At 43.2% G+C, this 25,406-nt stretch overlaps 1 protein-coding gene across 4 annotated transcripts in view; it reads left to right on the forward strand.

Moving 5' to 3' along the window:
* The window catches only part of Znf277 (zinc finger protein 277), a 96,258-nt gene that overhangs the window by 43,195 nt on the left and 27,657 nt on the right, over positions 1-25,406 (forward strand). For 2 of the 4 annotated variants that reach the window (XM_048415603.3, XM_048415604.3), the window contains 3 exons: positions 9,975-10,176; positions 15,345-15,433; positions 15,895-15,977. In XM_048415603.3, coding sequence (XP_048271560.2) covers positions 9,975-10,176; positions 15,345-15,433; positions 15,895-15,977 — 374 coding nt within the window. Of the gene's footprint in view, positions 1-6,575; positions 6,642-8,756; positions 9,047-9,974; positions 10,177-15,344; positions 15,434-15,894; positions 15,978-25,406 lie in introns of those variants that run through there. The other 2 variants (XM_048415605.3, XM_087911827.1) reach the window with 2 other exon arrangements.

Genomic DNA, 25,406 nt, shown 5'->3' on the forward strand with positions numbered 1-25,406 from the left:
CTTTGTGAAATAGCCTCTTTATTAGGCCTCCATTAGGGACACCGCTGACATATGCCTGGCCTCATTGGCGTTCTTTTGGCACAGAGACAAATTCCATAATCCCTTTTTTTCTATCCTGACTAAAGCCAGAACAAAGTGGCTGAAGCTGCCAAGTTCTGCTGTTTACTAGAGCTGGAACATGGCCCCCTCATTCAATTACATCTTCACCAACTTTTTGTTTTTCACTGCCTAAGCTTGGCTGCCCTGAAACTTGCTCTGTAGACCAGGCTGTCCACAAACTCAGAGATACACCAGCCTCTGTCTTCCCGGTGCTGGGATTAAAGGTGTGCCCCCGCCACAGCTGACTCTAAACTTTTCTGGTAGTTCCTTTTCACAAGTTGGAAATTTAGCTGGGGGGGGGGGGATCTTGCCCTTAGGTCACCACTCCCTAAATTCTAGCCTGGTTTTCTTTTTATCCTCAAAAGTTACTTTCTGTAATTTACCTTGCTCAGCTTGTTCCTTTTCATTATAAAAGAGTTACCACTAATATTCTCATGACAGAGTCTCTATACTAGGCTGCTTTGAGATTTCTTCTGCCAATATGATTAATACAAAACTCTTCACTTTAGCATCAGACAGATTTCAGACAAGGTCAAAAAACAGCCACTTTCTTTGCCAAAGTCTCTAGGCCACAGAGTAACATTCTTCACCTCTGAAACCTATGAACCCGACATCCATCCAATCACATTCAACACCACTGTCTTCCATGCCCCTACTGATAATACTGTCCATTAAGCTGCTCTTAAAGCATTCCACTGCTTTCCTAACCTACAATACCAAAGTTCATCTTATTCCCAACAAAAGTATGGTTAAGCCTATCACAACAATACCCTAGTTCATGGTAACTGTCCTGGAACTAGCTCTTGTAGACCACGCTGGCCTCAAACTCACGGAGATCTGCCTGCCTCTGCCTCCCGAGTGTTGGAATTAAAGGCATGCGCCACAACTGGCCAGCTGGTAATAAGTTTTCTGTCTACCAATAATAAGTTTCTTGGCAGAAGCAGTAAGCCAGATCAATCTGAATTGGAAAAGTTTATCAACAGATTTATTTGAGCAAAGCAAATTTCTGGTGGTTTTTACAATCCCCAGAGATCTAGGCTTGAGAAGCACACCCCAAACAAAAGCAGGGAGATTTTATAGGTTGTAGGTGAGGGTTGATGATGTGTCCTCCACAAGCTGGGTTTGTGCCCAAGTATGATCAAAGGTAAGTATGACCTTAGGTGAGGACTTGGGCAGCTGGCAACTTCAGGGGAGGAAGCTGCAGTAGCCACCAAGAATGCCAAACTGGACTTTTTTGCACCCTTCCTTTGTTCAAAGACTGCATGAGCTAGGTTTGAAGAGAAAGAGAGACAGGAATGGTGCTTTCCAGATCATCCAGGGCAGTGCTGGAGGTTTCAGCTGAACTCCTGGTAACAACCTATCTTAAGGTTTCTAGTGCTGTGAAAAGACACCATGACCAGAGCCAGTCTGAAAATATACAGGAAAACATATTACTGAGGTTGGTTCGCTTACAGTTTCAGAAGTTCAGTCCATTATCATCATGGTGAGAAATATGGAGGCATGCAGGCAGACATGGGACTAGAGCTGAGAGTCTACATCTTAGAGGCAACAAGAAGTTGACTGAGGCACTGGGCAGTATCCTGAGCATACAAAACCTCAAAGCCCACCCCCACAGTGACATACTTCCGTAGTTGTACCCACTCCAACAAAGCCACACCTCCTAATAGTGACACTTCCTATGAGATTATGGGTGCCAATTACTTTCAAACTACCACATTCCCCTTCTAGAGTGAATTAGGATAAGAAGGTCTGCATTACCCAGAAACACAGATAATCTGCAGCTGTGTTCATTACTCGCTCCTGTGAGCTGACACGAAGCAGCTTAAGGGCGGAAGTCTCTTTTGTCTCTCAGTTTGTGGCTGCAGTCCTCGTGGAAAGGACATCATGGTGGCAGGACTGACTGGGTTTGTGGCAGCCAGGGTACGAGGTCACTTCCTCACATCTGTGTGGATCAGGAAGCAGAGAGAAAGGGGACTGGCAGTGCTCAGCTGGCTTTCTCCTACTCCTCTTTGGTCAGTTCTGGACTTTAGCCTGTGGAATGGCGTCACTCCCGGGCTGAGCCTTCCGCTGCAGGTACGCCTCTCTGGGAGCACCTCCCAGACAGACCCAAAAGTGTTTGCATAGAAGCCCAGGCATTTCTCTTTCCCTTTCTTAAAATCCTACTTTATTTTTTTATTGATGTATATGTGTGTTTCTGTTTGTATGTGTATGTACACACACATCCCATGCGCCTTCAAAAGCCAGAAGAAATCTCAGATGCCCCAGGCTAGAGTTACAGGCAGTTGTGAGATGCCTGGTGTAGATGCTGAGAACCAAACTCTGGTCATCCAGAAGAAGAGCAAGCTCATTTAACTGTTGGGTGCTTCTGTTCTCTGAGTTTGTATCTCCTAGGCATTTCTTCATCCAATAAAGCTAAAGAGCACAATTAGCCATTATAACCTAGAAATGAAACCAATATCAACTTTAGTTTCTTACTTTATTTCAACCAAACTTGCCTGAAGTGGGGGGAAAGTCTTAATCACTAAATTTTCACCCCTAGGTAGTTTTGAAACTAAAATATATATGGCACAGAAGAGAATCAAAAGCCAGAATTTAGAGCTGGGATTCTGTGTTACTTTGTTAGTATAATAATGGAGAGGACTTGGTCATTGTCCTCTAAGGTACCCTGCAGTCAAATCAGAATATGAGCGGGAAAGAGGCCCTGCCCTGCCCTACTAGTTGTAAGTGGACCCTTTTTAGTAGCATCGAAACATGATGATGATTTTCTAGACAAAAACAATAGATCTATAAATAACCAACCTATCCTAGCTGAATTTAGTGCATTGACCGTGCTTTGGGACTATGTAAGGAAGAAACATGGGCTATTTCTCAAAGGGTTGGCCGTGTTGACAGCTTTGATGTTAAGACAGGATTGTTGTCATGCAGCTGTGATGTCCATGACTCATCTTCGAGTCTTACAGTCTCTGCCTCCTTGGCTTCCCTGCAGTGATGAACCGCAACCTAGAATTATAAGCCAAATAAACACTTTTTCCTTTAAGTTGCTTTCATCACATTTTTATCACAGCCTCAAGAAAAAAATAAATAAAAGGCCAAGTGCCCCTCAGTCTCTAAAATAAATCTGTGTTCCTATGTGTTCCTCTCGTTTATTACAGCAATGAAAAGCTAGCAAGTACCAATATTCATATGTGCATTATAAATAAAAATGGCAATAAATGCTAATACCCTTCACATACACTTACAAATAAAAATAGTAGGAGAAGTAAAAGAAAATATAATTAAGAAACAGGATTAATGATTATTCAACTTTTTACTGTTCCCCAGAACCATTTAAGACTGAAAAGGTCTTCTTCTGAGAAAATTTCACATGTACATAATCTTAAATACAGTTTCACATTGAACTCATAAACCCCAGAGAATATAAATCACTTGTGTGCCTATTAACCCCAACTCTGAACCAGTAGGTGAATCTAATATGACTCAGTGGCGATACATGGGGATTTAAATTAATTAAATGCACTAGAAACTTGATGCTCCATTTCTGTCAGCGTGTTAGAGCTCAATGGCTGGATGTGTGAGGCCTCCATTTCGGGTAAGCAGGTCAAGAACCCTTTGGAACTCTGTGCTTGTAACCGAGATGACAACTTCAGCTAGGCCCTCAGGACTATTTTATAATCGTTTAGTTTTTATCTTGTATCTTAGTAAATTCTCCATAATGATAGTATTAAACCTTTTCCACATTTCTGCAAGCCCAGAGCTTAGGATGGGTGGAGCTTATCTCATGTCAGCCTCATCTCTTGAGGCTAGCTTATAAATCTTCCAACTTTTCTTATATCTACACTAAATATACTGTGGGTTTTCCCTTAGTTATTAATATAATGTGCTACAGAAATATCAAATACCAACAATATAATCAGAACTTCAATAGTGGACAAGTGACTACTGGATCAGGCTGTTTTACAGAATCCCAAGGCAGCTCACATGCGCACTCAGAGAGTAACCCTTTGACATTCCGGGATCTCCTCCTAGCATCGGTAAGGTCATCAGTGCCCAGCACGGGGTCTCAGCATCCAGCTTCCTTGAGATGGAAGGCTTTTGCAGTTGTTCTTTTCATATATTTCGTCTGAACAGTCATCACTCAATGTGAGAACTAGAGCAGATAGCGTGTTAGTTTGTGCATATCGGTGAAGTAAGCGTGGGGCCAAAGCAGAATCTCTAAGGTGCTCTTGGCCGAAAGAAGCTGGATTTGCAGATCTCCCTTCTGTTTTTAGGGTTCGAAGCCACTGCCGCAATGGGTTGTACTGTGCTGTATCTTTTGTCTTTTACCATGCTGTAAAATATAGCTGTACTGCTCATCACAGCTGGAACTAAACCAGATGTTAGCCCTTGTAGGGAATGACCGCTGCTGACCCAGCACTTAGTATTTGATGGCACTCTAGGGGAAACAGACTATCTTTTAACTGGCCACCTGTTTGTAGCCTTTTCAGGTGTTGAGGATGCGCACATGTGTCCCTGAGCTCAAGGTGTTCACATTGCTAATGTTCTGAGCTGCTTTCCAGGGAGGAGTGTTGGGACAGCACTGCTCTTCCTCCGTGTAAACTCAGGACTTGAAATCAGTGTTTTTTTTTTAAGATCTCTAACACACAAGGCCCTGGGTTTGATTCCCGACACCAAAAAGAAAAAGACACCCCCAGAAAGTGACACTCACTCGGTTAGGAACTTTTGCTCTGAACTGTAGTGTAGTCAGGACCCAGGACTATTCCGTGTAAACTTCCTGTATCTCGGAGTGATTAATTTACTATGAATTCCAAATGTTCTTTGCTGTAATGTATTCTTCCTCCGTGAAGAATATCTAAAAGTTAAATTCCAATAAAATGTAACATATCAAGCCTAGGGATCATATCAAGCAAGGGATTGAGGTCAGTCTGAACTACGTAAGGAGACCATGTCTCAACAAAATTAGAACAGATAAATTATAACTGTTACAGTGACTAATGTTCATTTCTAGCTTAGAATTCATTTCAATTTTCAGTCATTACTAATTGTCATTGTGCCTGTCATGCCGAGGCCCCAGCACTAAAGAAAGACCAAGCTGTAAATACAGCTCGTCTACTCTTAATTCCAGGCAGGCACAGGTGTTTCTTAAAATGGGGCTTTCCTAGAAACTTAACATTGGAACTCTAGTTCAAAGGACCTCTGGCCTGTTGTTCATTCTTTCATGTCTTCATTTAACAAACATTTGTCAAATACCAACTTTGTTCCAGCCACTGCAGTCTACACCAGACGTGTAAAAATAAGCCCTTGACCCTGAGTTCACAGACCAACATAGTCATGGAGATAGATGTATGTGTAAGTCATTGATAACAGCGCTGAGACGTGAAGGGTTCCCAGAGGGAACCGTGGAGGGCAGAGGCTGGCAAACCGGACAGTTCAGACCCAGCACACGGAGACCAGTTTCTGTTTCATGTCTCACAACCATCAGGAACATGGAACTTCTGCGACCAAACCACCCACCCTGTCCTAACCACCAAACCTTTTCTCTCCTCCTTGTGTTGGATTCTGAAATCGTTGACTGGAACTTCCGTTCATTCAGGCTCCTTGTCTTAGTCAGGGGTTCTATTGCTGCAATGAAACACTGGGGCCAAAGCAAGCAGGGGAGGACAGGGTTTGTTTGGCTTACTCTTATTCCGTCATGGTGGAGGAAGCCAGGACAGGACCTCAAACACGGCAGGAACCTGGAGGCAGGAGCTGTTTGCTCACTTACTTCCCATGGCTTGCTCAGTCTCCTTTTATTATAGAACCCAGGACCAGCAGCCCAGGGGTGGCCCCACCCACAATGGTCTGGGCCCTCCCCCATCCATCACTGATTAAGAAGATGCCTTACAGCTGTATCTTAAGGAGGCCTTTTCTCAAGTGAGCTCCCTCCTCTCTGATGACTCTAGTTTGTACCAAGTGGAATAAGACCAGCCAGTCCACTCCACGAAGAGTGGCTACTCTGTCTCTCTTTTTCCTTGACTCTCAGTGGCCAGTCAGTGAAGACCTGTTAGGGTCTGTCCACTGGTAACGTTGCTGCCCCACAAGCTCTCGGACTTAGGCGTCTGCGCTGCTCTTTCAAGTTAGTCTCCCCATCTTGAGACTTTCTTCTTCCCAGCTTACTCTCACCAGTTTACAACATCGAAGTGGCATGGGGGCATGGTCAGGGTAGTGGTGGGGAAGGGTGAGCCTGAACAAAATGGAAGGACATGTATGAAAATGTAATATTAAATTCATGTGTTACATGTTAACTTAAAAATAGTAAAAAAAATGTATTAAAGCTCTAAAGTAATAAATAAGTAAGCAATGTTGTTTGGCTGTGGCTCTGCCTCCTCTCAGGAAAGCTCTCACTCTGTAGAGGGAAAGCTTCAGCCAGAGCGTGGGTCTAGATCCTCTCTCCACCAAGGACTCGCTCAGATCACCTCTGTTCTGTTTTTATATGGCAGGTTCAAAATGGAAGCCCCAAGTTAGAGAACTCTAATCATGAGGATTGATGAAGCTAATGCTTATAGGTAAAGTGCCTAACATTTGACCGGCAGTTACTCACGATGGCAGTTTTACTCAGGTGGACATCAGGTCTGTTTGGTGTAGAAGACTTCCCGTGCCACCCAGGATCAACCAAGTGAAGGGGCGAAGAGGGGGCAAGTCAGTAAATGAGTTATTCCTGATGGCAGTGCTGGTGCCGTGTTAGCAAGGCACTGAGTGGCTGGAGAGAGGGGGAAATCCTATTTAAAAGTTGTGTTGAGTCTTTTATATGGTAGCTCCAGTTCCCATACTTAATAATTTCTAAACCATAAGTTCCTCAAACATAAAACTTTCACATCTGTGATTTCACTCTGTTCCTTTGCCATGACAGGTAATTCTGTTCTAGTGCATGTGAATTTTGTGTCTGTTCACTCAGGAATCACTTGAGGAGAAGAAAAGCTGGGCATTAGCCATAGAAAGGGAAGAAAAGGAGCCACAGAAGACCAGAGTTTATAGGAAATCTTCGGGAGGGAGGGATGGGGGGCTAAGAACAGTCATGGAAAAAAATGTGGGATCCTGAGCATGGTACAAGAACTGCTGAGAGAGGTGGTGTCAGGACACCCAAGATCGCACAGAAATTCAAAGTGGCTTATAAATACCTACAAATCCAAAACAGCCCTGGGTGTAGGTGGTAAAGAAGAATGCAAGTTGGAAACCGCGTTTGGTCCTGGGAGCAGAATAATGTGATATTTAAGTTCAGACTGAACTGTGTTCATAACATACCACTTTCACTCTTCCTGTCGCGATTCTGTCGTGTGGAGGATGGGATCTCAGTGACTTTAGGAAATGACACGCTAGGGTTGAGGGTCGCTGGAGAGTGCTGCTGGCGACCAGTGGGGGATGCCCCTTTCGCTCCTGCCGCTGCTGGTGGTGAAGGTGGTTCTTACCGTTTGCTTGTTTTCTCTGGTCAGACAAAGGAATTTGCAAATATTCCAATCAAATTTTGGGAGAATGTAAGCAGGGCTTGTTGCTATGTATCTGTTAGGTGCTGTAAGATATCTGTTTTCTTGGGGATCGTTTCTCCTTGGACACTTCCGTGCATGTCGGCAATGTGTTTTGATCATATTCTCCCCTAGCTCTTCTCTTCCACGCCCTCCCCTGAGCCGCTCCCACCACGCCTCTCAACCTCACTCTAATAACCCATTAAGTACATTAGTGCCGTCCTAGTAAGTGTAAGACCACCAGTGGCCACGCCCCTGAAGACAACTGACCCGTCCTCCCACCAGCAACCACCAGCAGCACCTCGGCTAAGGCCCCACCCACGTGCTTGATTGTCTGTGGGTACCCACTGCTGTTCTCGTCCCAAGAGGGCGACAGTCATTCTGAGACTTGGCCAGTATCTGCAGTAACCAGTTACCCGCTGGACATGCTGCCCTTGTTGCCCTCGGCTGGCAGAGGGTTGCTAGCAGCGGCTTCATTAGCAGCTCCTCTAAAGTGCTTGCATGCTTTAAACACATTCCTACTGTCGTGTTTACTCAGCATCCTCTCTAGTGCTAATACAGAATTTTATGAGCATATAAGCAGCTTGATTTAGGAGACTTTAATACGACTAGACTGTGTGGGGATGGCACACTAAAAATCTCCTATGGGACACTTCCCTCTCCCGCTGTTCTGAGCCATCCTGCTTCGGGCTTTCCCTGAATGTCCTCTGTCATTTTCTCTTTGTGCTGTTAACTTAGCTGTACCTCCTAACAAACTGTGAGTTCTCCTGAGGCGATACACTGAGCAAGACTGCACAGAAGACCTGCCATTGTAGGTTCTGAGTCGGGGTCTGATAAGTGGTGGATCAATGCCTCTGTCTATGTGACTTAGCTGATCTGGGCCATGCTCAACTGTGTACCAGTGACGTTTAATATTACTCAATTAAGAATGCTTAAGTAATAAGGTAAGAGTAAAAATAAGAAATAAAATGTAACAGAAAAATATTGGTATTAACCTAATTCTGAAATTCGTCTGCAGAATAGCTCTCTTTTTTTAATACTGGGGGTTGACAGTAGTACTCACATGTGTTGAGTAAGCTTTCTATCACTAAACTGTGTCTCCAACCCTTATCTTACCTTTTATTTTGATGCAGGGTCTCATTAATTTGCCCAGGCTGGCTTTGAACTCACTCTGTAGTCCCAGCACGATTTGAACTTCAGATCCTCTGAAGCACAATTAATAAAAACTCAGAAAAATTGAGGTTCAACTTGAAGATCTGAAAAGCGAAACAGCCAGCCACTGGCTCTTACCTCTACTTCAGTCTGAAATGGCGATCTTGTCTCTGGGAATCTTAGAATGAGACAGAGAAAGAGACCTGTCTCCTCCTGTCTTATATTCCTCTCTGGGACTGGGATTAAAGGCATGCACCGCCCAGTTTCTATGACAACTAGTGTGGCTACTAGAATTAAAGGTGCATGTTACCACTGCCTGGTCTGTAAGACTGACCAAGGGGTTGTTTTACTCTCTGATCTTCCTAAAATACAAATGAAATGCCACTACAGTCCTCCTGCCTCAGCCTCCTAGCACCCAGCCTAGGAGTTATCTCTCTCTCTGAAGAAAGTTCCTTTCCTTCTGCAAATGCAAAGGCTCAACCCTAGTTTCCATTCCCAGTTACTGCCTACTTAAGAACTGGAATAAGATGGAAGGCCCAGGGTTCCACCGTGGCAAACTAAAGAGAGGTCCTGGCACAGCCACCTGAGAGTCACACCCTGGAATCGGAGACACAATGACACTAAAGCACGTGAAGACACTGAGTGACATAAGAAAGTGTTTACTGTGTATGCGCTGAGTGTCTAACACTTGGCTCACAAAAGCCTTGCTGTGACACATGGCTGTGTAATGAGCAAATGACAGACATAACATACAGAGTACCACTTGGCCACTTAGCACATGCTCTTTCAAGCCAGTGTAGGAAGTGTATTCTTTGCACATGGCATGGGACTAGAAGTCAGGAAGTTTTCAGATGTGTTAGAAAGAGCCTGGCATGGGCTGTATGATGGCTTACTAAGTCATGTGCTCACTTAGGACAGCAATCCAGCTGTTGCTGCTTCCACCTCCTAGTGCAGCCACTGGCCAGGACCCAAGAAGAAAACTTCAACAAATGGATTTCCCCCATTCAAGCAAAGCGCGTGGCTCCAAGCTCTTTTGCAGTATGGCCGTAGCTGTGTTTAAATGGCAGCAAGGTTCTCTCTGGTGCTGTGTTTTTGGTTTTTGGGTTTTCTTCTTTTTTTAATATGTAAAATGCCTTCAGACTCCTTTCAATGCAGAAGGTAAGAAATCATCCATCTAAAGAGCAGGGCTGGTTTCAGTTTCTTCCTTCTTCTCTTGGCCTCTCCCAGACAGTGAAGACTGCATCCTAGAGCCGCTGTCCCTGCCAGAAAGCCCAGGTGGCCCCACCGCTTTAGCAGGGCCTCCATCTGTGCCTTGTATCTTCTGTGAAGAACATTTCCCCGTGGCTGAACAAGACAAACTTTTGAAGCACATGATTATTGAGCATAAGATTGTCATAGCTGATGTGAAACTGGTTGCAGATTTCCAAAGGTAAATTTTGGTTTTGTCTCTAAAAGAATTAAGTTTGCTCTTGACTGGAGGATGGTTTCTATCTACACAGAGATTCATCTCCACAGATATGGAAGATCATGCTCAGGGGGGTTTCCTTAGATTTTTTTTTGTTTCAATCTTTTATTGATGAGCATCTAAATCATGATTAATTAAAACATGTTATGTATTTCCTACTGAGGAGACCTCACAGCAGTTGCTGACTTGGTAATTACCAAGAGCATAGAATCTGGAGAATCTGAAAAGGCTCCTCCTCATTGGAAAGTGGCGAGTAGTCTCAGCGTTATAATATCAGTGCAGACTGTCTCTCAGGCCACCCACGTCATTGCCAGGCTCAACCTCATTCTTGCTGGGGTCTTCTAGAGCAGCAGCCCGCATTATTGGCAGTGGTGAAGACTGTGGCAATAAACAGGCAAGCCTGGGCCGGACTGCAGGCCTCGTAGCCTTGTGGCGTGGAGCAAGCAGGTTCACACAAGCACTGGCCGCCTGTCTGTTATGAGAGACTAGCACCTGCCTGCGACGTGCTGCGCAGCTGATAGATGAGAGCCAGAATTTATTTGTCTTTTGGTTAGTGATGAAATTGCAGTCTTGCAGCTATAGCTTCAGGTTTCAGTGACCTTTATACTTGTCTGAAAACCTAATTATCATTTATTTATAAGATTAGATTTTCAAGAAAATTTCATTCACTCTATCCAGATTTTTAGAAAGACCCGTTTGTTTGAAGCTGAAATAGTAGTCCAGCTGTCCTCATTTCTGATGTCCTCCCCAAATGCCTGACGCCAGCACGGCTATGTGCAGCATGCCTGCTGTGTCCACATGGATCCAATACCCACCATGTATGTGCCAGCATGAAATATGTGCAGCATGCCTGCTGTGTCCATTTGGATCCTAACCCATCATGTATGCACCAGCATGGAATATGTGCAGCATGCCTGCTGTGTCCACGTGGATCCTATATCCAGCATGTGTGCGCCAGTGTGGAATAAATGCAGCATGCCTGCTGTGTCCATGTGGATCCTAACCCATCACGTATGGTTATTTTTTTTACTAGACTTTGATGTTGCCTGGTCATAGAAGAGAGCAAGGAAGTGTGAGTGACGTGTGTCACCAACTCCTAAACTAATTCTTGCATGTCTTCAGGACCAACACATAGTACATCTCCTTCCCCTTTGCTATTCTTTACTTTATATTAGAGAGAAATAGTCAGAATAGTTGTTGTTATTAGGAGCTTTGCTAAATATAATGCTCTTTCAGTATGTATTCAAATCTGTTTATTTAAGACAATTCCTAAGCTAGACGTTTTCCAACTCTTTTCTTCTCCAGGTAGCTATGGCAGGACTATTAAATGAGTACGTCTTACTTTACTTAGCTCTTCTTTGTTATAAAATCATCTGTTTACCATATAAACAAAAATTAATTTAATGGAACCAAAAGTTCATCTCCAAAACAGTCATTGATCGTATGTGATCAGTTTGGTTAGAGTCTTCTCAACACAGTGTGATTTACTCCAGCCTCAGATGAGAAACTGTAGAGGACCGGGGAAACAGCGAGAGTGAGGAGCTTGGTTGACACGGACGGGTCCTCTCTGCTCAGAGAAAATCCGATCCTTCGAAGTATGAGTCAGAAAGGTTTTAAATAAAAGAAATGGGATGGGTTTGATTTTTTTTTTTCCCAGAGTCTCTCTGTGTAGCCCAGGCTGGCCTCGAGCCCACATTCCTCTTCCCTGGGCCTTTAAATGCTAGGATTGCAGAGTTACACCACCACTCCAGCCTTACCTTGTGTGTTCTAATAAGTAAGCCGTAAATTTTCATATTAAACATACTTGACACTCTTTATTGAAACATGGTAAGTATAAAACTTCCTAGGGCAGAAGAAATAAAACAAAACAAAACTGAAAATCTCCCCTTTGAGGCCATGTAGCAGTTATTTAGAGAGAGCTGTTTTCTGGCTTTCTTTGGTGGATAAAATTGTGCCAAAGGATAAATGTTAACTCTGTAATTTCCTATGTTCCATTCATTCAGTGCTGCTTACATAATAACCGTATTTCAACCCATCATACTTTTATCAGTAGGTATACAAACTAAACTGCAGGCCAGAGCAGGCAAGATGTAGCCACAAAGATGTTCTTGTATGTTCCATGGGATATGATTTGAAATTCTTATCAACAAAAGTATTCGCTGATTACTTGCCAATTATTTTTATGACTTTTTAATAAAGTGTCGAAATGTGATCATGACTGTCCTCTCAATAAAGAATTCATACCACATATTTCATTAAAGTCTTTATATATTGAATAGCTATGACTGTAACCTTGGCTAAACTAGAGAAGTAGGGAAAAAGACAAGGAGTACTACATAGTCTTATAACTTTGAAAAATAGGTTCTAACTGGGGCATGTCTTAAAGACTTTCTGTCATTAAGCTGTCAATTGAATACACTTCCTCTTTGTGCCTGTAATTACCACAAGAAAATATATAAATGAATACCATGAGTTCTGGTTAAGAATCACAAAGGTACTGCTATGTGTTTATGACATTTCTAAACTCAAATGTAAGCTTGGACTGTAACACATGCAGCTGTAAAGTGTGTTTTTATGCAGTGTCACCGTGTGATGTGGAGCGTGCACTCACACATGTAAGTTGTATGGTCATTGTGGTTCTCTCTTGAAAAGTCAGCTGTCTCAGGCACCTAGTCCTGCCATATCTAGATTCGTATATTCATGAGCATAAATGTCTGTCTATTTCAGTCTGAATAACAATTCCTGACATCTCTAACACAGGTTCCACTGTCCTCCTTTATCCATATCACCTCTGCAGTGGAAGATGGGCTAAGCAGAACATTCCCCAGCCTGTGTGTGTGTGTCTGTCTGTCTGTCTTTGTGTCTCTGTTATGTGTACTTGTTTGTGTGCACATGTGTGTGCATCCACATTGTGTGGAGGACAAAGGTCAACATAAGGTGTCTTTGTTCATTGGTCTCCACCTCATATTTTGAGACAGGGTCTCTCAGGGAGGATGGAGCTCATTGATTCAGCTAGGCTGGCTAGTCAGTAAGTTCCAGGGATCTGTCTGTGTCTGTGCACCCACCACCACCTCTAGCACTGAGGTTTACAGATTCAGGTGCACAGCTTTTATTGGGTGGAAGCTCAGGTCTGTGTGACAAATTTTTTACTGACTGAGGCACCTGAGCTTCTTTCCTTTCCTTTTTCTCCTCTCCCACCCCCTCTTTTCCAGGACAGGATAGTTAACTAATAGAGAGAACAGGAATAGCTGTGTAGAATAATCCCAAGGCACGGAAAGTGCTGAAGTTGGCCAAGAAAATGATGCTTTGTCTCTTTTGTAGATGCATTTCTCTTGGCTACTTTGAGGGATACACTGTCCCTTCCACATCTAAGACATATGGAAACCAGTGGGTTAGCCACATGTGCAATCTTTGTAATTCAAGCTGAGCTAGAGCTTAACATTGTCATTTTCTGATCTGTGGATAAAGTTAGAATTATTCTGTAAGGAATGCTTCTCCTCCTGCACTTTAGATTCCCAGGGTAGCTAGACACGAGGAGCAAGAACTAAATATGCGCTTCTGTCTTACCGCTCATTGCCTTCCTTCCCTGTGTATCCTTGTCTTCCTGTTGGCCATTTTTATTTACTTGCCAGTTCGTGTCATGGTTCTCTTTTCCTCAGATCTCTCTCAATAGACTCCTTTCTAATCCTGCACTCCCCTGCCTCCAGAACACCATGAGGTGACAAATATGCTGAAAGAAGAGTAGAAGGACACAGATGTGGGGACCTGCTGGCTAGAGAACCCCACAGACGTCCCCACGGACTCACCCACATTCTCGCAGTGTTGACTTTGGTAGACCATTGCTAGATGCTGTATCAAGCCATTTAAATGTCCAGATCCTATCCTTTCTATGTTCTTTCAGTATTTCAGTAAATTCCTTTTTTTTTTTTTAATGAAGCTTTGGTTTTTTGGTGTAACTTGCTTTTCTTATCTGTAATTTGTGTGTTTTAATAAACTGTCAATGATACCGTCAGTCTTCCCATGTCCTTCTCGTCCTGAAGAAGACCACATTCTCCTGTTGGTGCCCTCCAGTCTTTGAGGTGACACTATAATTCATCTTGTTATCATAGATGCACTGAAGGACGAGCAGCTTGGCTGAATCGTGTCATTTACTTTCTTTCCGCACATGTACAAGACTGGGTTCTGATTTGCTTTTAAGTTTAGCCCATATGCTACTTCTTCTAGCTCTGTTCATTAAATATGATGTTAGCTCAGCTGTTTTTCCAAGGCTACATTTCATTTATTTCCAGCACAGTGTGGGCATTTAGACGCCTGTCTAATTATCCAGATGTTGACTGTATGCTGATATCTCAGTTCACTGAAGATGACCACTCAATCTTCTCTTCATCTTCTTGGGTGTCACAAGCCTATATGATTCTCGCTTTGTCTTTAGATTTATTTATTATTATTATTTTTTATGTATGGATGGTTTCCCTACATGTGTGTCTGTATACCACAAGAATGCCTGGTGCCTACAGAGGCCAGGAAAGAGAATCATATCCCATGACTAGAGTTACAGATACTTGTGAGCCACGATGTGGGTCCTGGGACACAAACCAGGATCCTCTGGACAGCATACGATGCCCTAAACTGCTCTGACCCCCTAATTCTTACATTTTAAATATATGTCAACTATAAAGTTATTTTAGAAAGCTTTATTATCACAGTAAAATAATTCACCTTACCTATGTGTGGTAGCATTTGCCTGTGACCCCAGAATGTAGAAGGTGAAGGCCCAACGATGAGGAATTCAAGGCTAGCCTCAATAACAGCATGTTTGAGACTCTGCTGTGCCATAGTGAGCCTGTCTCAAACAAACAACCAAAAGAAACTCATTTTGGCTTTCTTACGTACCTGTTTGTTGAATGTCAAAGTTGTAAGTTTACTCATTTCATGCCTCTGTAGAGTAGTGTGGTTTTATTAAGCATATATCTCGTATCTGCAATGCCCCACTGCCTCTCTCTTCACATCCTCTCCAGCAGTTCAGTTAACATCTGCTTTTTAATGTGGGGTAATTAGACATTCTTGTATGATCCTGTCATTTTAAGAGTTGTGTATTGAGTCTCATCATCCTTCTGAATATCATTTCTTAGGTACATTTTCTATTGGAGGAAAAGGTTCACGGAACAGCCCATCACAGATTTTTGCAGCGTGATAAGAATCAATTCCACAGCTCCATTTGGTAAGACCATGAGTTGACTATCCACAGAAATCAAAACTCATACAAATAATCTCACTCCCTTAAATTACACTTGCTCTCACTTGTATGGTAGCTGAAATTATACTGATGGTTTTTAATTTTGCTTCACTAAATCTACATCAGAACTAATGGGCATGCACACACACACACACACACACACACACAGTTAAGCTACAAGATGACGTTGGCTTCTACCACTCTTTATCTTTTAAGGCCAAGTCTTTCACTGAGCCTGTAGCCCGTCAATTGCATAACTAGCTGGCCGGCAAAGTCAAGGGACCCACGCCCCGGGGAGGCTCCAAGTCCAGGTCCTCGCTTGCTCAGCTAGCGCTTCACTGACGAGCCCCCTTACCACCCCTTCATAGCCACACGGTTTTAAAGAAGTAAATATTCCTGGAAAGAAATTTTCATTTTTCTCGTCTGTTGTCCTACTGTCTCCACAGAAGAACAGGACAACTACTTCTTGTTGTGTGATGTGTTACCGGAAGACAGGGTCCTCAGAGAGGAACTTCAGAAGCAGAAACTGGTAAGAGCTGGAAAGTGTGACTGCTGTGTTAGATAGTAATACAGACAAAACTCAGTCTCGTCGTCCTTTTTTTTCACCTTTACATAAGGAGGTTTGCAAGCTTGCACAAAATAAGAGACTCCACACATGTTGTGAAACAGAAAATTGTATTCTCTTGACTGAAGGCTGAAGTATTCACTAGAAATGCAGAGAGAGCCCTTGCCTCTGTTTCCTGAGTTATCCCCAACCTGAAAAGATGTCTGCATACCTTCGTGGAATTCTAGATGCTTAGCACATGCCAAGGGAGGAATGCACTCAGCTAATCCAAATTGAATTGGCTAGCCTTTTTTTCTTCATCTTCTTTTCACTGGAATGTGCTATGTGCTAGCATTTCCTTCATTCTCTATTATGAATTAAGTACTTGGCTCAATCACCATAGTAGCCTTTCTTATTTTGTTTTATCCACAAGCAAGCAAATCTGAAAACCTCAGCATCTTTATTCTTTAAAAAATGATAACAGCATATAAAAAGCATAAAATTTTTATCCTTGTAAGTTAGCTGTGCATTTTAAATGTTAATTTTATTTTAAAACACTTTCCTATTTATGATTTGATCTTGAATGTTATTTGCAGTTGGCTAATTTTCCTTTAGCAATTTCTTATAAGTTTTCCTTTATCTTTAGATCTTATTAAATACATTCTAATGAGACTGTGAATTTAATTATCTATGCTGTGTTCTCAAGAAATGCCTCAAAGGACAAAATACAAATAAAAATTAAACTACTGTTATGTGTAGAATCCCTACTTTATACAGTAGTTAGCAAAGAATCCAAGGTATAGCTCATATCGTAAGCGTGTACAGATAAGAATCCACATATATGTCTTAGTAACAGCTGATGCAGAGTGGCTTCCAGAGTTTTGAGAATTAGGTGAAGCAATGCATGTAATACTCTCAGAATAATACTTGACATGTGGACGCTTTCGGGAAGTAGCCAGGAACAAAAATAGCAATACAGTGTCTTAAGTATTAGGATGTAGGAAGCCGGCAAGTTGTAAAGGCATCAAGAGAGATGTACTTGGACCCGAAGATTCCAGGTGTGTCTGAGAAAGCGGAGGACTGAACTGTCTGAACTTGGGGAGCCGAGGCGGACTGACGCAGGGAGGTGGTACTGAGCTGGAGCCGAGGCGGACTGACGCAGGGAGGTGGTACTGAGGGAGCCGAGGCGGACTGACGCAGGGAGGTGGCACTGAGCTGGAGCTGGCTGCACGACCCCTCACCCGTCAGTGTCGCCGGAAGAAGACAGTGAAGGTAGAGAGTGCGCAAAAGGCCTTTTAAGGCCGTCAGATTCTCGGAAAGAGCAAACCTACTTGGAGATTCAGAAAGATGCTAACGATTCCTGAGCGCCAGTCTTTCAATAGGTCTGTCCGCACTGGGAGGTCATTCTGGCGGTGAGGAAAGATGAAGTTGCTCGGATTCCCAGGAGAGATGAAAAATGAAGTTGCGGCTTTCGTAGTCATTGCTCAGCATCCCGCATGCCTTGTACTGTTATTCTGGGCTGTGGTGCCCATGGCCTCGGATGTTCCCACTGCGCTAGTACTGCATAAGGAGAAGATGCGGTCTGAATTACAGATTGGAAATGCAGAGGTTTACAGAGTCTATCATTACAAAGTTAGAGAGACTGGCCTAGAACCTGGAAGACAGATCAAATTTGCAATCTCCGTATTTCCTGCTCCATCATGTGGAAGCTCCAAGTTAGTATGGCTAGTCCTTCTTAGAGAGTGGGCAATGATTACAAGATGCCTCTCATGTATAAAAAGGTGTTTTAATCAATGGTATACATTTATGGGAGAAAAAAGTCTAAAGCAGTCAAATCAGATAGCATTCAACAAAGTAACAATACACACTTTTAAAATAACACTAAATCATCGCCCAAACACTAAAATAAAGGCATGCTTTCATCACACACTGGAACTCTCAGTAGCATCATGCCCTTGGTACATAAGAACATCCCGGGCCAGTGATGGCCCACACCTTTAATCCCAGTACTCGGGAGACAGACAGGAGGGAGAGTCTCTGTGAGTTCCAGGACAGCCAGGGCTACACAGAGATACCCTGCTCCGAGGGGTAGGGGAGAAACCCCTGAGAGACTGATCCCCTCAGCGCCATTCTCTCACTGCCACAGCTTGCTTCATTCTCTTATATTGCTATCAGTTATATTTTATGAGATGAGTCCCCCTTTATTAATCAAAGTTTCAGTCTAGTTTCCAGAAAATGTACTATAAGCCATCCAACCTGCTTTGCTATCTGGGACATGGAGCCTGTCTGTGTGAGTGAGCTCAGCTCCCTGAGAGGAGCCCACAGAGTCGCCGGCGTGCGGTCCGCGCTGCAGAACCTCCCAGGAAAACACCGCGTTCTCGTGCTGCCTTGTGCTTTGCTCTTACTTCACAGTGACTCTGCATGTTCATTTGTGTGTCTGCTTATCGTGTGTTTGGGTTCCTTAATTTGTTGTTTAATTTTGCTTTAAGACGGGGTCTTGCTATGCCCTGTAGCCAGGTAACAAGTTTAAACCCTCTTACACTGGCCACCTTCGTGGTAACCGCCGATCAGTGTCACCACCTGGTCTTTCAAGACAAGAAATAACCTTGTATTTACGTCCTTCTCTAGTCCTTGCTCTGCTGCTGAGTTCGTGTTGGTGTCTTCCCTGCCTCAGCTGAGAATATGAGTAGTTCCGGGTTTATAGACTCGAAATGAGTTCAAACCACGGCAGTAGACTTAAGGGTGGGACAATTTATCTTTTTATACTTCATCTGAAACCTCTCCCCACCCTGGTTCCTTGCCTTTGTGAGGTTTGCAATTACCCAGATGTCTGTGTTCAGGGTTTGATTCCTATTTGACACGTCTTTGAATTTGTTTTTAGCTGTATTCTGAAGGAACTACAGAGTTGGGGAAGGTTCTGGAGGATCTGAGTAGCCTACGCCCCTCCCCTACCTTCCAGTAAAAAGACTTTTCCCTAGATCTTTGTTCATTATTCTGGCTCTCATCCGGCTGGGCTGAGGCCCCCGGTCAGTGTATGCACCTCCGTGATGGCTCTCCCACACTGAAGGCCTGACTGGTGCTGATGGAGAGTAGGAAGAGTGAGTAGCCATCGACCCATCGTCCTGCTTGCTTCTGAACCGAGCTCTAAATTTTCCTGTATCCAGAGTTTCTATGATGATTTAACATCAGCATTTTAAACTTAATATGCCTGAAACCGGAACTTCCTTTCCCTGAACCAGAGCTTACTATGTACCTGCCCTCCTTCTCCTTGTTTTTGGTTGGTTGGTTGGTTGTTTTGGTTTTTTTCAGACAGGGTTTCTCTGTGTATCTCTGGCTGTCCTGGAATTCAGGAGGAGGACATAACCTCAGTCAGCTGGAAGGAGGGGGTGCCCATGAGTGTAGGAAGGATGCTTCTTAGACCTTTGGTTGTCTTTAATGACTGAGCCATCTCTCCAGGCCAGAGAAGGGTTTTCTAATAACTATTATAAATGGCAGCTGTGACAATGTTCAAGACAACTCTAAATAATTTATGAAAAGTTTAGTCTGCATAGCGGTTTGGTCCTCTAGAGAGAAAGTGTGTCTTGTTTTTAATCCTGTTTCCTTTATCTCACCTCACTCCACAAGAAAGCAACAAAATGAAATTTCATGTCTCCCACTGAGAAGAGTTTTCCTTCCCAGGCCACTTTTCTTTATAGTTTTTACAGATTTTTAGTAAACGAACATATTATTGTCTATCAACCTCCCTAAATTAAGACACAAATACGCTTCTATAGCTTTCTCACATGATGCCTGGCTTTGTAGAACATTGTAAGTTCTAGTACCGCATCTGGAATAAATGTTCCCCAAATCAGCATAGGATGGCATTTCCTGGTGAGTAGAGCATGGTTAGTAACAGCCCAGCATAGACTGAGTTAGCGTGAATGGCCAGTGAATGATTTTAGCCTTTGAATTAATTATGAGTTCAGAACCTGAGCAATATTTATCTGCCTCCTAAGTTTACCATTTTGAACTTTTTCCTCTGATGCCTAGAATTTACAAGTCATTTTCATACGTACGTATGGTCTTGGGAAGGCTCTATTATTACTGCTATTTCGATGTATGGACAAGGTCACAGTTAGGGGATAGGGGATGTGTGCAGTCGTGGCTTTTAGGGAACCAGTAGGACCCGGGCGTCCTCTGTCAAGTCTGTCTCTCTTCCTGAGCAAATGACATTTGTTAGAAAAGAACATAAATCCATATGTAAAGAAATAGAAATGGGTTTTCATTGGGAATTTTTAAAAGAAATTCTGATTTATTATTTTCTTAGATCAGCAGTAGATAAGAATTTTATTCCCTTGGACCTAAACTGCTTCTATTTTCTTTTAAAATTTGAAGACTGTGTTTTCAGAGTTTCTCTATCCACTAGAGAAATGTGGGGCTGGGGTTGACCCAGCCAGTCCCGTCTCGGGCAGATAGCACTATCCTGAGACACACCATGCTGATAGTTCTCTTCTGAATGTGGTCAGACAGATGGACATTTTACAGTCACTCAGCGCTACCTATTCAGTTTTTAATTTCCTCTGTTTTTACCTAAGTTAGATCTTTTATATGTGTATTGAAGACAGAATACTGGCTTTTTAATTTTCTCATATCTTTAATTCTTCTATTTTCATATTATCCTACACATCTGTCTACCATTTTATGGTAATAGTATGCTTCTTGTGAATGATTGGTACACTTTTATATTTTAGTTCTTTGCTTGGCTGGCAGGGGTGAGGTCTTGCCGTGGACTTTATTGAGCTCATAGCTCCCTTGCTCACCTGTCCTGTATTGTTGTTATAGGCATGCACCACCCCTGGGTCGAGTCCATCTTTAAGATGCTCTGTCTGTTGTCCCTTCCTCACTTTGTGAAAGCTGCCGATGAGACTCACCATCCCTTGCAGCAAGCAGATGGTTATTGACACTCTCTCCGCAGCTTCAGAAAGGGTGGGAGATCCTGATGTCTTTTATGAAGGTGAAATATTAGTCAGATTAAATCCCGTGGGCTTGGGGGAGTAAGACATCATCCAGTAAGCTTCCCTCCGAGGAGTGTGGGCACGTCTCAGTGTACAGTGTTCCTGCCAAGCATATGTGAAAACTTGGGCTTAATCCCCAGCCCTGCAAAGTTTGACAGGGCGTGGGAGGAAAGGAGGGACTTTCTCTGCGCTTTGTTTGTTTGTTTGTTGACTGTTTTGCTCACTGTCACTGATGGTCTCGTTCATCTGTTAAGATGCTTTGATTTTGTAACAAAGCTGACTTTGGCACTTCTGTCACAAAGTTTTCTTTCTGACCGAGTTGTATTACTTTTACGAAAGCATGTGATGCCATTGATAATCGCTGACAGTCATTCCCGTCTCTCTGTGCTTCACTCACTGACAGTCATTCCCGTCTCTCTGTGCTTCACTATATTAAATGCCCTTTGTGAGAGATGCTACTCGGGTCATCAAATTCTCACAGACCCTCCTGTCCTAGTACCCCTGGGCGCCTTTGACACTTGAAAGGAATTCTTTTGTGGGAATGGATTGCAGCTTTCTGCCAAGCCAGAAGACTTCTAGAACGCCTAGATGAGCTATGGGTAAGCTCGACTCTAAGAGCAGCTTTGTGCCCGCATCTCTCCACAGACTGATTCATGGTCCATCGACCTTTAAGCTTGAGTTAGTGAATTCCTGTGCTTTCCTGACTCCTGCATACTGGGTGTTCACGTGAGGATTGTGACTGGGGAAGCTGAGTTAGGCTAATGAGATGCTCAGAGGCCTGATGACCTGAGTTCAGTCCCTAGAACCATGGAAGGTAGGAGAGAACAATGCCACAGAGTTGGCCTCTAACCTCTATATACCTCCATGGGGTGTGTGGGGGTGGGAGTGGGTGTGTGTGTGTGCGCGCGCGTGCACGCGTGTGGTTATTCACACGCACATGCACACCCACACACACTAACTTTTTTAAGTAAAAGGAAAAGTGAGTTTTATTACACTACTGTGTGTGGTTAAAATGAAAACAGCATCTTCCTGCCAGAAGAAATAAGAAATGACAGAACAGAGGGAGGTGGCGTCACTAGCCTACCTCTGTTTGAGCCAATTGGAAATCAGTTTCAATGCCTATATAGAGTACACTTATTCAGATCCTAAAACCCGACCAGTTAAAATTCCCCAGTATTTTCACATTTGTTTAGAATAAAATGCAGAATCCTGGGGAACCTCGGAGGCTCTGGTACTGCTTCTCATCCTCTCTCACCACGTCTCACCCGGTTTGCTCACCCAGCTCACTGCAGCCATCCTCCATGGGTCTCTGCTCCCCACACACTTTTTCCAATGCCCATTGTCTTACACTTTGTGTTCACTCCGCTTGCTGTGTTTCTGTCGAGAATCGGGTGGCTTTTCTGATGGGGAAGGGAGGGTCTTTGGAGAAGATAGTAGCCAAGGCAGGTATCTAGAGTAGCATTGCAGGCCGACATGCATTGGATGGGCTGCAAGAAGACCAAGATATAGAATGGTTCAAATCGTTCACTGAAATGATTTAGAAAAGGAGACCTTCAGCCAAGAATTAACTTTAACTCTCAACTGTGATGTTGTGGAAAGGAGACACATGGTTATATTGATTGGTTAATTTATGAGAAATTATTGCTGGGTAAGGAATCTTGTAAAGTCAACATCATGATCCTATTGGAAGTCATAGGTTGCAGTGCTCGGACGTGAAACTTTTGGTTAACCTCAGGAATTGTTTTGCTCAATAAATGGCAGTTGCCTTATGCTATTCAACTATCCAAATCTACTGTTTTAATCAAAAATCAAACAGCACATCTTTTCTATGTATTATTCCAAGTCCATTTATTCATGTGTGCAATGGGAGAAGGGAAATTGGGGTGTAGGTATCAGGCAAGCATCTCTGTCCCTCTCAGCAGTAACAGCTGAGTTAACTCTCTCCGTTCCTCCAGCTAAGGTTTCGTTAGCTCTCTTCATTCCTTGATGTAGCAGGTTTTAGTTAGTTATTCAAATGTCAGGTGAATGAAATTTTTCTTTCCTTTTTCTTTTTTTTAAATTCAACTACTTGTTTTCCAATATAATATTTTTGTTGAGTATTTGGGAATTCCATATTAATGCACCCAATCACACTCACTTCCCATTCCTCCAAAGTCCAACCTCTCACCCTTGCGTGCCCCCCCCCCAACAAAAATAACCAAATAAAATTTGTGTTGCCCATAAACTCACTGGAGTGTGGTCAAACACCCAGTGGCCAGGCCCATAAAGATAACTGGCTTCTTTCCCATCTCCCTGCCGCTAACTGTGACAAGCTGCATTTCAGCATCTCCATGACAGCTTTTAAAGACTCTCTTCAGTGGCTTCCTGTCTAGACTGGTTTTGGTTGTTGTTGTTTTGGTTTGGTTTTTTTTGTGGGGGGGGAGTTGAGGGCAGGGAGAGGTTAATGCAGAAGCCCTTCATGTCTGTTGTTCTCAGTTATGAGTCTGGAGTCATTGGTATCACTACAACAGAAACGTCCTTGCTCATAACAGCCAGAAGCAGCTTGGATCATGACTTTCACATGGTTTCCTGTGGCTTCATAGGCCACAGATTTCCACATGGTCTCCAGCGGTAGCACAGACCACTGACATCAACACAGCCCAGCAGGGATCGCAGACGTCAACATAGTCTCCGGTGGCAGCACCAACATCCCCACGGCCTCCTGCTGCAGCATGGAAAATGGGCCTCAGCATGGACCACGAACCTCATGGCCTCTGGGTGTTTGACCATGCTCAATCTTCAAATATTTTTTAAAATGTTCTGATTATGGAAGTTACAGATGTGCCAAGGCACGTTTACCAAAGACAGAGCTAGACTCTCTGATGGTTTGCTCTGAGTTTCTGGCCACGGGACAGCACTCCGATTTGGACAAACCAATACCCCATCTTTGAAAAGAGAAGTCCTTTTTTTTGTTTTGTTTTAAGTATTTTTAAAGATGTCATTTTTAAATGTTAGAAGTATTTAAGCTAAATAACATACATATAATTTTCTTGAATGTTCTAGGAAAGTACATTGCAAAAGTTGTTTGGCAAACTACAAGTTACCTCTTCCCGGCCTGTTTTGTATGTGGCTGCTGTACCACAGACACTATTGTGCATCCCAGGGCCTTCTAGAGGTGGAGCTAAGGAATAGTAGACTGACTCCGTGATCTTCTCCCCTTCCTGAGCAATAGCAGCCTGTACTCTGCATTGGTTTTCTCTTTCCCCCAACAGCTTAAGAGTTTCTGCTTTAGATGCTAAAGTCAAGGAGACTTGGTTCAGGGAATGGCAAGCAAGAGGAAGAGGAAGTTCTATTCCCATTCTGTGGAACCTGGGAGCCACTGCCATAACTGTAATAGGAAAATGCCCTGTGCTAGAGATCTGCCCAGGCTTCCGTGACCAAGGCATCCTAGGAGATTCTTCCGAACTGTCCTTGTTTTGATTTTGGTTTTTTACTGTGGTCATTTCCTTTAGGTTTATCATTGTAAATGTCAGGTTTTTTTTTCTGCTAAAATGTTTTCTAAATGGTTCTATACTGAATGATTTTTTTATTCATAAAATTTTTACTCTAATTCACATTTTTCTTTGCTGTCTCTGTGTCAATCCCCTGTGACTCCATACCTGCAGCTTTATTAAGGTTCCCTGTGCTTCCAGCTTGTGAATAAAGGTGAGAGACTCTGCACTGACTCCTTTGCTGTTCCACATCTAGGAGACCAACGTCCAGCTTGCTATTGTGACTCATTGCCTAATACATAAGCTGATCTTGTATTCTTACCACTGTGGTTCTTATCCAAGCCAATTCTATAATGAAAATTTCATCTCATTATACCAACTGCTTTGAGAAATTCAGACTTATAACATCTGTGACATTCACTTCATCTCTCTAGTCTGCAAACCCACAAACAAAGCCTAATATATAGCCCCGCGTGAAATTTCTTAGAAAAATAAAACCATGAAGCTAATGAGCTTTGATTTGTACATCTTTTTGCTACTTTCTGTGGATTGACTCCTAATGTTATCTCTTTGTTCACAAATGACTCTAAACATATGCTATAACTAATTATATCAGCTGCTGAGATGTACAAAGAGAAATACGAAGAATGCAAAGAGTTGTACGGGAGTGGGGCGGAGAGAAAGTATACTTTCTTGATAGCCCAAATAGTTCAGGCTGTTTCTGGCTGGTTTCAGGGCAGCTCAGAGTGACCAGTGTGCCAGGTCACTGCCAGGCGGCACCATGTGTTATGAAAGAAGCACAGAAGATAAGGCTTAGTTGGGGTTTTGCTTGTTTGGTTTCATTTCTTGTGGGGCTTAGGGTGGGATTGGTTTTATTTGTTGTTGATGATGTTGTTGATGTTTTGCATTCAAAGTAAACAGCAGTAGAGTGGAAGTGTTAGGGTCTGGAG

The sequence above is a fragment of the Myodes glareolus genome, chromosome 11, assembly GCF_982192425.1.
Source record: "Myodes glareolus chromosome 11, mMyoGla1.1, whole genome shotgun sequence".
NCBI classification, from domain to species: Eukaryota; Metazoa; Chordata; class Mammalia; order Rodentia; family Cricetidae; genus Myodes; species Myodes glareolus.